Source organism: Diuraphis noxia, unplaced genomic scaffold (genome assembly GCF_037042655.1).
Source record: "Diuraphis noxia isolate RWA-SAM2 unplaced genomic scaffold, SU_Dnox_SAM2 contig0003, whole genome shotgun sequence".
NCBI classification, from domain to species: domain Eukaryota; kingdom Metazoa; phylum Arthropoda; class Insecta; order Hemiptera; family Aphididae; genus Diuraphis; species Diuraphis noxia.
The window spans coordinates 56,483,503-56,498,112 of NW_028301713.1; the positions used below are offsets into that span (position 1 = coordinate 56,483,503).

At 25.2% G+C, this 14,610-nt stretch overlaps 2 protein-coding genes across 3 annotated transcripts; one reads left to right on the forward strand and one right to left on the reverse strand.

The window, feature by feature from the left end:
• Nucleotides 1-3,317: 3,317 nt before the first annotated feature.
• sni (SDR family oxidoreductase sniffer) lies at nt 3,318-9,751 on the reverse strand. The gene is made up of 5 exons (XM_015524880.2): nt 9,511-9,751; nt 7,297-7,345; nt 4,268-4,458; nt 4,031-4,177; nt 3,318-3,693 (listed from the first exon to the last, which is right to left on the reverse strand). Exons 1-5 carry the CDS (start codon nt 9,637-9,639, stop codon nt 3,469-3,471), a joined length of 741 nt encoding a protein of 246 aa, XP_015380366.1. The 5' UTR covers nt 9,640-9,751; the 3' UTR covers nt 3,318-3,468.
• Nucleotides 9,239-14,578, forward strand: Trxr1 (Thioredoxin reductase 1). Of its 2 annotated transcripts, none has more exons than XM_015524879.2 (9): nt 9,239-9,494; nt 10,734-10,954; nt 11,029-11,153; nt 11,227-11,456; nt 11,521-11,741; nt 11,804-11,977; nt 12,814-13,002; nt 13,803-13,972; nt 14,040-14,578. In XM_015524879.2, exons 1-9 carry the CDS (start codon nt 9,476-9,478, stop codon nt 14,167-14,169), a joined length of 1,479 nt encoding a protein of 492 aa, XP_015380365.1. In that variant the 5' UTR covers nt 9,239-9,475; the 3' UTR covers nt 14,170-14,578. The 2 variants fall into 2 exon arrangements, with proteins under 2 accessions (XP_015380365.1, XP_015380364.1); XM_015524878.2 differs by lacking the exon at nt 9,239-9,494 and adding an exon at nt 9,974-10,120.
• Nucleotides 14,579-14,610: the final 32 nt, after the last annotated feature.

A 14,610-nucleotide genomic window follows, 5' to 3' on the forward strand; every position in this document is an offset into this window, starting at 1 on the left:
ATTGCAAGTAATAATAAGAAATAATATTAAAACGTAAATACCTATAGATTATAGGTTAGTTCACTATATCCATATTACAATCAATATACAAATCTATATAATAAATAATAGAATATATTTGGGTCAAACCGATAAGTTTGGGTTTGATAATATAACACATAACCAACTAATTAAATGAAAATATTGGTAACTATATTATATATAAAGACAATATAATTATATAACTATAAAATTCGAGAAATTTTTTTTATTTTACAGACTTATAAATAAAGTTTAATATTTTATTTACACATATTTACCTGGTATTTAACTCGTAGGCATAACTGCATAAGACCAATTTTTTTATATTTTGAAAGGAGATAAGTGTAGGCTCTTGTAGCTCTTAGATTTTTCATTGTTAATCTACGACAAAATGCAGTTCACTATAATATATTCCTCCACTGAGTTTGTATACCACTGCAATGTGTTGAATGTTGAATCATAAAGAAAACAAAATATTTTGAATCCATGATTAAAAAAATTTTCATTTGTGGTTTGTCATTGAATAAAGGATGTAAAAAAAATAAAAAAGAAAGTCACGCCCGCAAATGTCTCTAAAAAATACAAATGCAAAACAAAATGCAACGCCTCGATAAGTGAGATACTTTTGCAAAATATAAAACTTAATGTATATTTTTACATTTAAGATAATATTCTAAAAGTAATTTGGATAAACCCAGATTTTGAAGGTTGGAAAATTAAAAAGAAAAAATCATAATTTTGGCTATTACAGTAAGTATACGCATATTAACTATAATATTGACCTTATTAATTTCAGAAACAGCACGTGCAAAAAAATAGTGAATGATGAGTGCTGACATATTTTTTAAATTTTATTTTATTCCAGTATAAACTACTTATAAATTATACATTATACTGAACCTTGTATTAAATTTTTAATGTTTTTGACCAAGAATTTTAGATATTGTTATAACTCTAAACTCTAAAACAAATTTCCTTGGACACATGAAATTTTCAAAAAATTTCAACAATTTTTATGTTATTTAAAGACTTTTGAAAATTTACATTTTTTTTAGTTTTTATTCTATAACTGTCAATAAAATTTTATCCGTCTGGTTGAAAAATGTGAAAATGTAATATACAAGGTTCCACGTAATTTGATATAATAGCACATGGAAAATATTAAAAATACAAAGGCACATTTTTTTTAATAACCATTTAAAATTAAAATGTTGATAAAATTTATTTAATTAAAAATTTACAAATGATTTAATTCTAAAAAATGTATTAAATTTTTAAATTGTATAGCCGAGGATTGAAAATTTAAAACAATGTAAGAAGTTAACGTAAGTAGTTAATTCTGGTGTAAAAAAAAATCTAAAAACTATACAAACACAGTTTTTTTATAGTTTAAGTTCAAATTTTGATGAAATTACATATTAATAAACAAGAATAACAATTTTAGACATATTGTTATAATTTAAAAATATTAGTAGACGGTTCTTAAATTTCTAGAGTATACTAATTTATATTCTAATATTAATATTTAATTTCATTATAATGACTTATATTAATACTTAATTACAATTTTAATTATATTATTATTGCAGTTTTAAAATATTATTCGTGGGTACTTTAAATTGGGTGTATACCTACTAAAAACAACTACAGATGCACTGAGTTGTGTGCATAATGAATTTGATTTGATTTATTTTAGATGTATCTACATTTTTTTTATATAAATAGTAACAATTTAATAAATACATATAGTACCTATAACATATCCTAGATTGATAAATAGTCTCCACTCAGAATCTTATTTCGTATATACAAATGATATCAAATTATTATAATATCATTGAATTCAAATTTATACCATCCATTACAATAATAACTCAGTTGCAACATACTGTACAACAGAGCGACATTCACTTATTTACTAAATTTTTTTATTATTGATATTTATATAGAAAAAAAGAAATCAAAATGCCTAATTAAAAAAAAATCAAACTATTTTTTAAATTAAACCATCATGTACAAAAATTGTCAATAGAAAATATTTGTTGAAAATTTCAACTATCTACGGATATTTGTTTTTTGATAAGATACAACATCAAATTTGATTAGGATCGTTATTTTATGTGTAAATTTCTAATATAAATAAATAATTTAACTTCACACCCCTCATACAAAGTTATTACTATCAACGGCTCAACGGCCAACGCTCAAAAGATTCTGGAAAAAAATATTTTTCAATGATTTGAGTTGTTTTTATTATTTATTTTTTTCGTGATGAAGACATGAAGTCATCACCTTTTGGGGAATGTACCTATTGATATTCAAGATTTTAAAGAAAAAGAATTCGATGCGTGTCGACTGAGAATAGTTACGTACCGACTCTCATTAAAGTCTAAACACTCTAAACCCGATACAGGTCGGTACGTATCGCTTGAATATTGAATGTGTAACTTCTTGAACACTCAAAATTAAATCGATACGTATCGATAGTCGATACACTCCAATTTCTTCCTTGAAAATCTTCTTTCTATTTCAGTATCTTTTCTGAATTCTGATAGAAAAATAAATTCATATAATTGGTATTTTAAAGGTTATAGCTATAAGTAAAACAAAAAAATCCAATTACTTTTTAAAAACAGACATTTTTAGCAAAACGGATTTTTGACTAAATGTATTCAAATTTTTTAGTTTAACTTAAAAACTAATAATAACCGTTGATACTTTACGTGTATGCGTATACTATAATCATTTCCATTTTCCATACAAGACAAAATTTTCATTGTTTTAAACTATTTATAGTCATGAAAAAAATCGATGTTTTTTTATCATTGCTGACGATAAATAACTGGTCGTTTCGATCAAAAACTATACACTATATATAATAACTATTACAAGGTTCCACATAACACATAAGTTGACAATAACGTAATTTAATAACAAGTTGAGCGTATATTCACAATAGTTTTTATTATTGTATGAAGTTAGAATTTTGAATAAATTCATAAAAATTACAATAACTTGCAAATTATTTTTCAATTAAAATTCATTAAATATTTTCTTCTTATATTAGCTAACATTTGAAAATAACATAGTAGATCATACTTCTTACGATTTTCTAATAAAAATATTAATAAATTTAACCTAGCCTAATCCTAACTAGTAACCATTGTAAAATCAATACATTCATCACTCAATCATTGAATCTAAATAACATATTGCTTAAGTTCTAAAATAAAAAGGAATTGATTTACCAAAGACATATTTTTCTTAGAAACCAAGAGACATGTGTGAGACAATAATTAAAGGTCTTAAAATGTTTTATTATAAAATTTAAAACATATTATATTTGTTTTCAACTAAAACAAGTTTTGAACAATGCTATGTTATATATGCATTAATTATACTATATAAGCCTCTTACAATTGTAATTAATATTATATTTTTTTTTTTTTACCAAGGAAGTACTTTCCCTTCAAAATCATAAAATCCACCATTGTGGGATTCGTTGATATTCTTCAAGAAGTGGCAGATTCCTGTAACAGATTGTTCAACTTCAAGTGGTGCACTTGCACCACCCATCGCAGTTTTAACCCATCCAGGATGAATACTAACTGCCAATATCCCGTTATTCTTAAGATCAATACTCAGTGATTTTGTTGCAACATTTATGGCAGTCTAAAACCACATAATAGGTATGTATAACTATTAAGGGTTACAAAATTAAAGATTTCTTTTAAATACCAATACTACCTATATAAAATTGACAACGTAATGTAATTTGTTTTATGGTTAAAAAATAATAAGAAGAAGGATGTATAGGAATTAACATCAGCGTGCCAAAGATATTTGGTCAAATTATAATAATATATTAATGTATAATATACTTAAGATGAGGTATTCTAAGTGTTGTTTAGAAATTCAATGCAACTTATAATGTTGAGTCTCAGTACACTATTTTTTTTCTATATATAATGATATATATAATAATAGAATAATAGTAGTCATACATTACCTTGCTTGTTCTATATGGATAAAAACCACCTTGATCATTTTTAGTGATGGAACCCAAAATTGAACTCATATTAACAATTACAGCTCTATATACTCCAGTGGCAGATTTATCTTTTTCTGACGCGGTTTTTAATAATGGTAATAATGCCTAAAAAAGTTAGCGAATTATGTCACAAGAATTTAAACATTTTAATTTGAATGAAATGTATTAAATGATTAAATGTATTCATTATTTTACCTGTGTTAACATTATAGGACCAATGGTATTTATTTTGAAATGGTTTAATAAATCTTCAGATTTTACTAAGCCAATTCTAGTAAATTTAGATGATATTCCAGCATTGTTAATTAGGACATTAAGACCTTTATCTTTAACAATATTTGAAACTTGCGAAGCCAAATTAAAGAATGATCCATGATCAATTAGATCTACAAATATAAATAGTAACAAGTAGTTAAAAGATATTAAGAGTTATTTGTATCATATTATGAAATTTATATATTATCAATTAATTAATCACAAAAAACGTAATTTAAAAAGTATAGATAATGGTAGAATTTTAGATCAATTATTAAATTATTTATTATTATTTAAAATCGCTTGGTACAAATATTTGATGACAAATTGTGAATTGTAATATCAATACCATAGACCTATAGGAATAGGTCTATTATCTAGAGTTTAAATTATACATTAAAAAATCAAAAATCCAAAGTTAAAGAAAAATATTTGTATCATTCATAAAATTTTCCTACAAGACCCTTTCCTAACAAAATATGGTATCTCATTTATTATTATTATTATTTGTAGTATTCTTTACTAAATTCAGTAACAGTTGTACATTGTTATATACCTAACCAACCAAGCCAACCAAGCATCTTATGTATCCCTCCATTTATTATGTTAATTGTAAAAATATTTTATACAAATTGTAAAAATTAAAATAAATATGAAAAAAAAAATATAAGCGACCCGGAGTGATTTTCAAAAATTATGTTGGCCCTTTCTAAATCCTTGGTGAGGAACGCTGATATATACAATACATTTTGTTGTTTCACACATTGTAGTGTGTTGACAGTATATGACAAGTCTAATATCAAAATTATTAATTATCAAATTTGGGTATTCATGTATTTGTCATGTAAAACTACCATGAATAAATTCATCATTATTGGTACCATATGTAATATGTATAGGATATAGTTGTTCCAGGTCCCTATGTGTTCATATACCAATTGGAATTCATCGTAGTAAACGCTTTTGCTGGTTTAGGATGTGACACAAACACATTTCTAACAAACTAAAATATGTATACATAAATGAGGACTTAAAATCTAGTTGAGTAACATTTAGTCTTAAAATAATTTTGAGTTATACGCCAATTACCATCAATAATTTGTATAATTTAATACATGTTAAGCCAAATACTATATTACTGCAAAACTTTTTTGTAAATTGAGGAAATAGCTTCACTAATTAATACTTTACATTATTATTAGTATTCACTATAGTACAAAATTAAAAAAAATATATATGTAACAATGTAATTAAATGGTCGTCGTTTAGATCAAGATATTAAAAATTCCTACGACCAATAGCGCCCGCAGGAGGATGCCTGGGAACATTTCCTCCTGTCATTTTAGTTAAAATTGATAGTTTTATAACATATAAAAACAAAAAGTATTTGTTGTATTATTATAAGTTTCTCGAGTGCGTTCAGAATAAAGATATTCACAGCATAGGGCCAAAGAAAAAATAGTCATACTTTGACGTAGCTCAAGTGCGAACTATTTCATTTAGAGTCACCCACGGTAAACCATAAGGGGTCAAACATTTGATGATATAATGTAATAAATTATTTTAGCTTACACCCATTTTTAAAATGACGGGTGAGTGAAGATACTTATATTATTAATCACCTATAATTTTATATTTATTCTTTTAGTTATAAAGAAAGCTAGAAAAGAAAAGTAAAAGAAAAAGTGAGGTTTTTTTATACAAAACAAGTTTTTGAAAAATCAATTTTGCTGTTTAGTGTAACTCTAACATAACCTAACATACAGATACATGAAATTTTCACTTATAAGATGATGTCAGCACCATTTAGCAGAATCACCTCTATGTTTTTACTTTTAATATTAGAGTGATTTCACATATGATCAAACTATAAGCTTAAGATCTTATCTGTTTCCCCACATTGACTTTTTAAAATATTTTAATTTTTACATAATTTATAGGCAGTGTTGTAAAAAATACTTTTCAAATACAAAACAAAAAAATCAATTTAATTCTGAATCATTCATAATATATTAATATATAATATTAATCGAACATTTGTGTGTTGCATTTTAAGAACATAATTTGTTCGAAATGCTTATCAGTCATATTAGTTCATTTTTTGGTGATTGTTGCACCACCAACACTAAACACTCTCTCTACTGACGCACTGCTAGGTAGTAGGTACCGATAACGTATTAACGTACCGTTGCGAATTAACAGACGGTTTCTCGAAGTAAAACATATTTAGTTAGGCTATTAATAGACGAAAACTAAAACCGATATCGAATTGTTCATAAATGATAAAATAATATTATTATAACATTATTATTATTTGACAATGAATAAAGAATTAAAGGAATAAAAAAAGTATTCAATAAAATAGTATTCAATACTAAAAAAATGTATTTAAAATACCGTTCAAACACTTCAAAAATAAAAGTATTTTAAAAAGTATTCAATACGTAAAAAAGTATTTGAATACTTTTATTCAAATACTTTACAACACTGTTTATAGGCATATTTAATTTATAATTATTTATATGCTTATAATTCATATACAAATTATATTTTGTATACTTCAGGTGCAATCATAATCAGACGAGTTACACAAATTATGTATGCATTTTTATTTCACACATAATTTTTCTCTATATAGTTGATTAAGATAAGTTATAAGTACATAAACTTGTAAAGACAAAGTTTTATCATTTCTGTATTCTATTTTCAAGTCAATTAGGGTAGCCACTTTACTACAAGTACCTACTGAGCATAATTGAAACTTAATTTACTGTAATTTTTCCTAGGTTTAGAAATTAAAATATTAAGTGACTATATACAATGAGTTTATACTTGCACAATACTTTATAATTTATAAGGTATTGGGCTGCCTTAGTGCCCTATAGACCTGTATTATTAAAAAAATATTGAATAAAATAAATAGGTGGAAATGTGGAATATACTATATATTTAATATTTTAATTACATACCTGCTTCCAGAATATGAAGTTGTGGATTCTTTTTCAATTCCATTAATTCCTGAAAAATTGTTTTATAATTTTTATGTATTTCAATATGTCTCAATGTAAACTAATAACAGATATTTTGTGACATATTAACATTCAATGAAAAAATTAGTGACCTTCTATTAAAAAGTCATGTATTTATAAATAATAATACCAACCATCTAAGTAATATCTAATTTTTGATAAAACAAACCTATTACAATAAATAAATTAAAATTAGTAATCATTAAAAAAAACTTGTAACTATTCAGACTTAAGAAACCTTAAAAAAAAAAAATTTATAATAATATAAATAATAATGTATATGTATGTTATGTTCAAACCTTTGAAACAAGAAAAAGAGAAGGAGGAATCACATAAATCTAAAGGAAATCTTAGGTTACAATCAAACTTATCAAAATACAAGGGTAACATTTTTTCAAATAAGAGTTTAAATGAAAATACATTCAAAATAACTGAAGTAAAAATGTTTAAAATGACAAAAGATGATCCAGGAACTATTTATTTTAAAAACTCATATGAGCAGATGGAATTTGATTCTATAAGTATCAAAACTAAGAAAACAAGGAAAAATAGTTATCAATTTCAAAATAATAATATTATAGAATTAAAAAAAGCATATGATGTGAAGCCTGGTATTACTGAAGCAAAAAAGTGGATTATTATCTTTAATTTAAAAAAAATGTGTTCCTAACTAATAATATGACTTTTATAATAACTTATAAGCCTGATTACTATTAGTTATTTTTATATTAAATCATAATAAATAATTTGTAAAGGTTTTTATATTATTTTTTTAAAAATGTACAATGTTGTTAATGTTTTAATTTTTAGTATACTTAATAAGAAAAGTTTAATGTTACTAATTTTGTAATAATTTAGAAGACTGTTTATGATTTAGTTTTTGTTATATTCAATAAGAAAAGTTGTATATTACTCATTTTTTAATTAATTAGAAGACTGTTTATAATATTGGTTTAGTTATAGGCAATAAGAAAAAAAATATTATGTTACTGTTTGTTATAAATTTATAATATTTTATAATTTGTTTCAATTTTTTAAATTCAATATCAAAAGAATAAATTATATTATCTAGCTTTAAATTGTTTAACATATTATGCACAATCACAAAATGTGATTTATTTTAATTTTTAAATAAATATCAAAATGATAAAATAACAAATTACTCAAGTATATTATAATGTTATAAGTATACAAAATAATATGTTAGTTATACAAATTAATTAGATAATATAATAATAACTAGTAATAATAATAATATATCTAATCAATTTTTGAGTTTTTTGGAACTTTATTATCGTTTTTTATTTCAATATTATGGTTTATTTAAAAAAAAAATGTTTAATCCACTCTCCACTACACTACAAAAGCAAATTATTGAATATTGTATTGTAATCTTTATTCTAAACCCCAAACATCATGAAAAACAATATATAATTTGTCATGGCAAATATCCATTATCCAATAATGAAAATTCGCGGGTAAATGTTTAAAGATAACATTGATAATAAATAAAATTGTTTTTGGCCGCAGGAACGCTAGCTACTATTCTCACACAGGCCATCAGCTGTTTATATACGAGAATCTTTGGGCATCATTTGGTTTCGTAACCTGTTTATCTTAAGCCATGATCTATAGCCTATATATAACCTTGAGTTCTATTCTGTGATATTATTATGACATTACGCTGGTCGCCGGCAGTCAGCAGTACAAAATTAATTTTTTATTTCACAAAAATTATAAAAATCAAGAAATCCTGACCTAACCTAAACATTTTTAAAACCATTATTAGTTTCTTCCATGTAAATATTTAGTTCCATGATATCATTAGATAAGCATGATGAATACCGAATTGCATTACATTAGGTAATATTATGTACGATATTTCCTTATTCATCATATTATAAACGTTTTTGTTATTGTGAATTTATGATCATTAGTAACTAGTAAGTTTGACTGCTAACTCGTAAGTGGTGACTACTGACAACTGTATAGTAGCTATTTGATTCTAAGGTTATTTGTAAATTTGCTTTAATTTTTAAATTTTGATCAGTTTAATACAAAAAGTTAATTTTACTTATTACAATATCAATTTTAATACTTCGAAGTACAATATTTTAAAATGGCTCCCGTCATACCTAGTGAGTATATAATTACCTTGGCTTTTCCCATATCTCTGCATGTCGCAAATACGTTTTCCACATTAAACGAATGATTTGCAAGTAAATGTTTCACCAATCCTAGTCCTATTCCTCTATTTGCACCAGTAACTAATACGGAACACATTTTGTTTAAGTCAATCGAACTTTCTAAGTATGCACTATAACTATAAAAAAAAAATTATAACCATAGAATTGAAACCATTCCGAACCATGTTTACAGATAAAGGATTTAGCTCTTTTTTTTTTTTTTGTTTAAGCCAAACACCGCTCCATAACAAAGATGAACATGTTTCTTATCAATCTTACCTATATTTCCTTCGATTTTTATAACTATATATAATGTATCATGTTTAATAATAACTTATTAATTATTACGCAATCAAAAGTTATTGAATTACATGATTATATAATTTATTAATTTATGGTTTCATATTTTACTAAAGTTTATAAATATTTTTCAGCGTAATATCAAAAATTGATGTTATAAAATATTTATTTTATTGAAATGTTCTTCATTCGGTCATTATCTTCACGAATTTTTCAAAAAAATGTGATTGTTTGTGAAACATTTACAAACAAAAATTTTTTAAGAAAAATTAGCTTATGTAAATAATTAAACTTATAACTTTAGAGCTTTTATGTTGTATATGGTTACTAATGGTTTATTTATATTAAAATATAACATAATATGAAAATAAATGTAATAATTGTTTTTTCATAATTTTAGTTTCTTACAAATTATTCTTCTTATGTAATATTTGATTTGCTATGTACACATCACATAGTAAGTATCATGATTACCATGATTACTCAAAATAAATACTTAACTAGACAAATTTTTTCTCATCTATTTGAAATGAACCAACAAAGATCAAGAAGGATGTGAATAGTAGAATTGTAGTACCTACCAAACAATTTTTTTATGCTCACCTAATAAATATTTTTACTATTATTTTAATATATTTTCTACATGAATGATCAACAATAATTGATTCAATTTGTAAAATGCTAGTAAAAACATTGTTTAATATCAATGTAGCTCATGAATTTTATTTTAATTAAATCCTAGAAATTACTATGACTATAAACGACTCATTTTAATAATAATATTGATAAACCACAAATAAATTAAGTTTTTTAGTTAACCATACATAATATGATAGCTTCTTGTTTTATGCCTGTCTTTTTAAATGTTGTTCATATTTATTTTTGTTCTAGGTGGACGGTATGATTTTGATCTTTTAGTAATAGGTGGAGGATCTGGTGGTTTAGCTTGTGCTAAAGAAGCTTCAAGTTTTGGAAAACAAGTCGTAGTCTTAGATTTTGTTATTCCGTCTGAAAAAGGTACCACTTGGGGAATAGGTGGTACTTGTGTCAACGTAGGTTGTATACCTAAAAAACTGATGCATCAAGCATCATTGTTAGGCGAATCAATTCAAGTATGATAAAAAACATATTTAAACTATATTTTTATACTCTTATTATTATGAATTACTTATTTTTGTTAAATTAGGAAGCTCGGAGCTACGGATGGAACATACCGGATCCAATTTCGTTCAATTGGGAATCTTTGGTAGAAGCTGTACAAAATCATATCAAATCAGTTAACTGGGTTACACGTGTACAATTAAGAGACAAGTATTTAAATCTTAATTAATGTTCTTATAATATTAAAAACTAAAATATTATTCAAATTTTAAAACATTTTTAGAAAAATTGAGTATGTTAATGGACATGGTGTGTTTGAAGATGCTCATACTGTTGTAGCAAAGATGAAAAATGGAAAAGAAAGAAGAATAACAGCAAAAGATATTGTAATAGCTGTTGGTGGACGTCCACGTTACCCTGATTTTCCTGGGTGCAAAGAATATTGTATCACTAGTGATGATCTTTTTTCGTTGCCTACATCACCAGGAAATACTTTGGTTATTGGTGCCGGATGTGAGCCAAATATAATATTATTATACTATATTATATATAATTTACTTTTAAATTAACTTTTTAGATATTGGGCTAGAATGTGCAGGATTTCTTAAAGGTTTGGGGTATGAAGCAACTGTTATGGTTCGATCTATGCTTCTTAGAGGTTTTGACAGGGATATGGTAAATTTAGTTCAAGCTGAAATGGAAGATAAAGGTGTTAAATTTCTTATTGGAAAAATACCCGTCAAAGTATCAAAGCAGCCTAATGGCAAGTTATTAGTGGAATGGAAAGGTGGTGATGAAGTAAGTAGAGTTTGAAGTATTTAATTGATACTTGAAATATATTAGTACTTAATTTATTTTAGATTGGACAAGGCGAATTTGATACGGTTCTTGTAGCTACAGGACGCAAAGCTTTATCTGAAGAGTTAAATCCATCTGCTGCTGGATTACAAGTTCATCCTGAGTCTTTTAAATTTGTCACTAATGCTGAACAAACTAATATTCCTAATATATATGCAGTTGGTGATGTATTACATGTATGTATAATTTATAAAATGATGAAACATAACTTATCTGTAGTCAATTCAGCAAGAGACGCTTGGATTTTGCGCATCTTCCCACTATGCTAGACCAAACTGGTTCCTTTTAGCAAAGTGCTGGTAAGGATGTACAGAAGAACTGATTTTGATCAGTCTGCAGTACAATCTCTTGCTGAAAACAGTATAATATGTAATTTTATTATATTAATTTTCAATTTTGGTTAGCCTTTAAAGTTGATGTATTGAGAAGATATCAGCGCACAATTTGTTTTCTCTCTCTCTCTCTCTCTGGTCCATGCGATACATAAACAAAACAATTTTACGCAGAATCATTTTTTTTATGTTTTTAAATTATCTTAGAATAAAATCAACAATTACCAAAAAAAGATGAAGAATAATATTTTTGAGCGAATGACATCGATATTATATTTTATTGTTATTTGATTTTGTATTCGATTATCATGGTAAGCAAAAAAATGTAAACTTAAATGATATTCAAATTGTTTCAAGACAATATTTAAATAACTCAATGTATCTCCTCATAAACATTATTCTCTATCTTTTTTGATATGAATGATTTTATCCTAAGATAACTTAATAACAAAAAATGATTCTGCATAAATGTGTTTGTTTAATGTTGCATTTGGGCCAGAGAAAGTAAACAAATGAAATGCTGACATTCTCTTCAATTAATTTAAAATTTTATTATTCTATTTTGATATTTTTTGTACTATAATATAAGTTGATAAAAATAAAAATAAATTCAAACCACTCTGATAAGTTATATTATTATTTTGTTCAAATTAATTATTTAGTCGGTTTTAAAATTTTAGGAAAGACCTGAACTAACACCAGTAGCAATTCAAGCGGGTAAATTATTGGCTGGACGATTATATAATGGTATCCAAGAACAAATGGATTATGATAATGTAGCTACAACTGTTTTCTCCCCTCTTGAGTATGGTTGTGTCGGTCTTACAGAAGAAGAAGCAATTAATAGATATACTGAGAATGAAATTGAAGTAAGTACCATTATTTTGATCTCATGATGAATAAAAAATCCTGATGCATGTAAATGTCAATAATTATGATGAGTTATTACTTTAATTTAATTACATTATAATACAGAGCAACAAATTGATTGAGACCGCAATATATCCATACACCATCTATTATTTTATCAACTGTCGATAACAATAATAATTTCCTTTTTTTTTTTTTGGTGATTGAACCGTAGTGCTACGAGGGGGTACTTCATCTTTGCAGGCAGTTCTTCTTCTCATATCCACATAATTTATTAAGAACAAAGCAAATAATATTCTACAATGAATAAAGAGTTCTATCTCTTTTAGCTTTACCTTTGGCGCACATTTTGCTTAACTTATAATTAAATAGTAGCTGCCTTTCACGTTCCACTTCCTCTCGCTTTGAAAGCACTTGGTGAAACCTCTTCACCAAATCCCAGTTGCATAATACTATTTTAATTATTTTGACTTTCAACCCTTTTAATCTTTTAATGATAATAATTTTGTGTTATGATGTTCAAGTGTTCCATTTAATGTTATTGGATTTTGTGGTTTCCAGAAGTTTTAAATATAATGAGTTATATTTTTTTATTATTATTCTATGTAATATTCTGACCCCCTCCCATTAAATAAATGGTTTCTCATTAAAAGAAATGATAAAATTATTGATAAGTATTATTATATGTTTCATTTCTTTATTGTTGTCTGTCCTTACAATATATTTTTAACATGAGCTTTTTTTTTCATTTATTCTGTGTAGTTTATAATTATAATTATTTAATTATATTTGTTTTTAGGTGTATCATGCATATTATAAGCCTACTGAGTTTTTTATACCCCAGAAAAATGTTAAACATTGTTATTTAAAAGTGATAACGCTTTTGAAGGCACCACAAAAAGTTTTGGGCATGCATTTTATTGGGCCTCAGGCTGGTGAAGTAATACAAGGATATGCTGCAGCTATAAAGTATTTAATCATATATTCAAATATGTATAAAAATAATTTTTTTAAATTATATGTTTGTTTTTTATAGGGCTGGATTAACCTATCAACATTTAAAGGATACTGTTGGAATTCATCCTACAGTGTCTGAAGAATTTACTAGAGTGGCCATCACTAAACGGTCAGGTGATGACCCTACTCCACAAAGTTGTTGTAGTTAAACTTATATCTTTTATAAAGTAAAAAACAATCAATATTTTTTTTTTTAAATAAATCAATTAATCGTCTAATTTATTCATGTGGTGTAAAGGTATTAATTATTCTATAAGTATAATATTAATTCAATGTTTCTTTGGAATTAAAAATTAATCATTTTAATAATTGGTTATTAAATATGCTTACCTCTGTTCTTAAAACACATATTTTTATTCTTATTAAAATTTCAAATTATATAATAAATTGATCGATAGTTAAATATTCAAAGTTATTTAGGTGCTCCACCTACATGTATGTTTCAGTCTTGCAAGCGCATAATGTATTGTATGTTCTAAATAATCATTTGAACTATTATATTAAATACTATATTAAATTGATCTATTAGAGAATTATAAAGTAATATAATTTGATGGATCTTGGAGGTTTTTTTTTTATGTTACGCATTC

What these genes read in the sequence shown, in the direction of transcription:
- sni (XM_015524880.2), bottom strand. Translation starts at nt 9,639, where the DNA reads ATGTGTTCCGTATTAGTTACTGGTGCAAATAGAGGAATAGGACTAGGA. An exon ending in GAGATATGGGAAAAGCCAAG is followed by an intron (nt 7,346 to 9,510) that starts GTAATTATATAC and finishes ACAATTTTTCAG; the next exon opens with GAATTAATGGAATTGAAAAA. An exon ending in GTCCTATAATGTTAACACAG is followed by an intron (nt 4,178 to 4,267) that starts GTAAAATAATGA and finishes TAACTTTTTTAG; the next exon opens with GCATTATTACCATTATTAAA.
- Trxr1 (XM_015524878.2), top strand. Translation starts at nt 10,021, where the DNA reads ATGTTCTTCATTCGGTCATTATCTTCACGAATTTTTCAAAAAAATGTG. An exon ending in TTTAAGAAAAATTAGCTTAT is followed by an intron (nt 10,121 to 10,733) that starts GTAAATAATTAA and finishes TTTTTGTTCTAG; the next exon opens with GTGGACGGTATGATTTTGAT. An exon ending in TTTGGTTATTGGTGCCGGAT is followed by an intron (nt 11,457 to 11,520) that starts GTGAGCCAAATA and finishes TTAACTTTTTAG; the next exon opens with ATATTGGGCTAGAATGTGCA.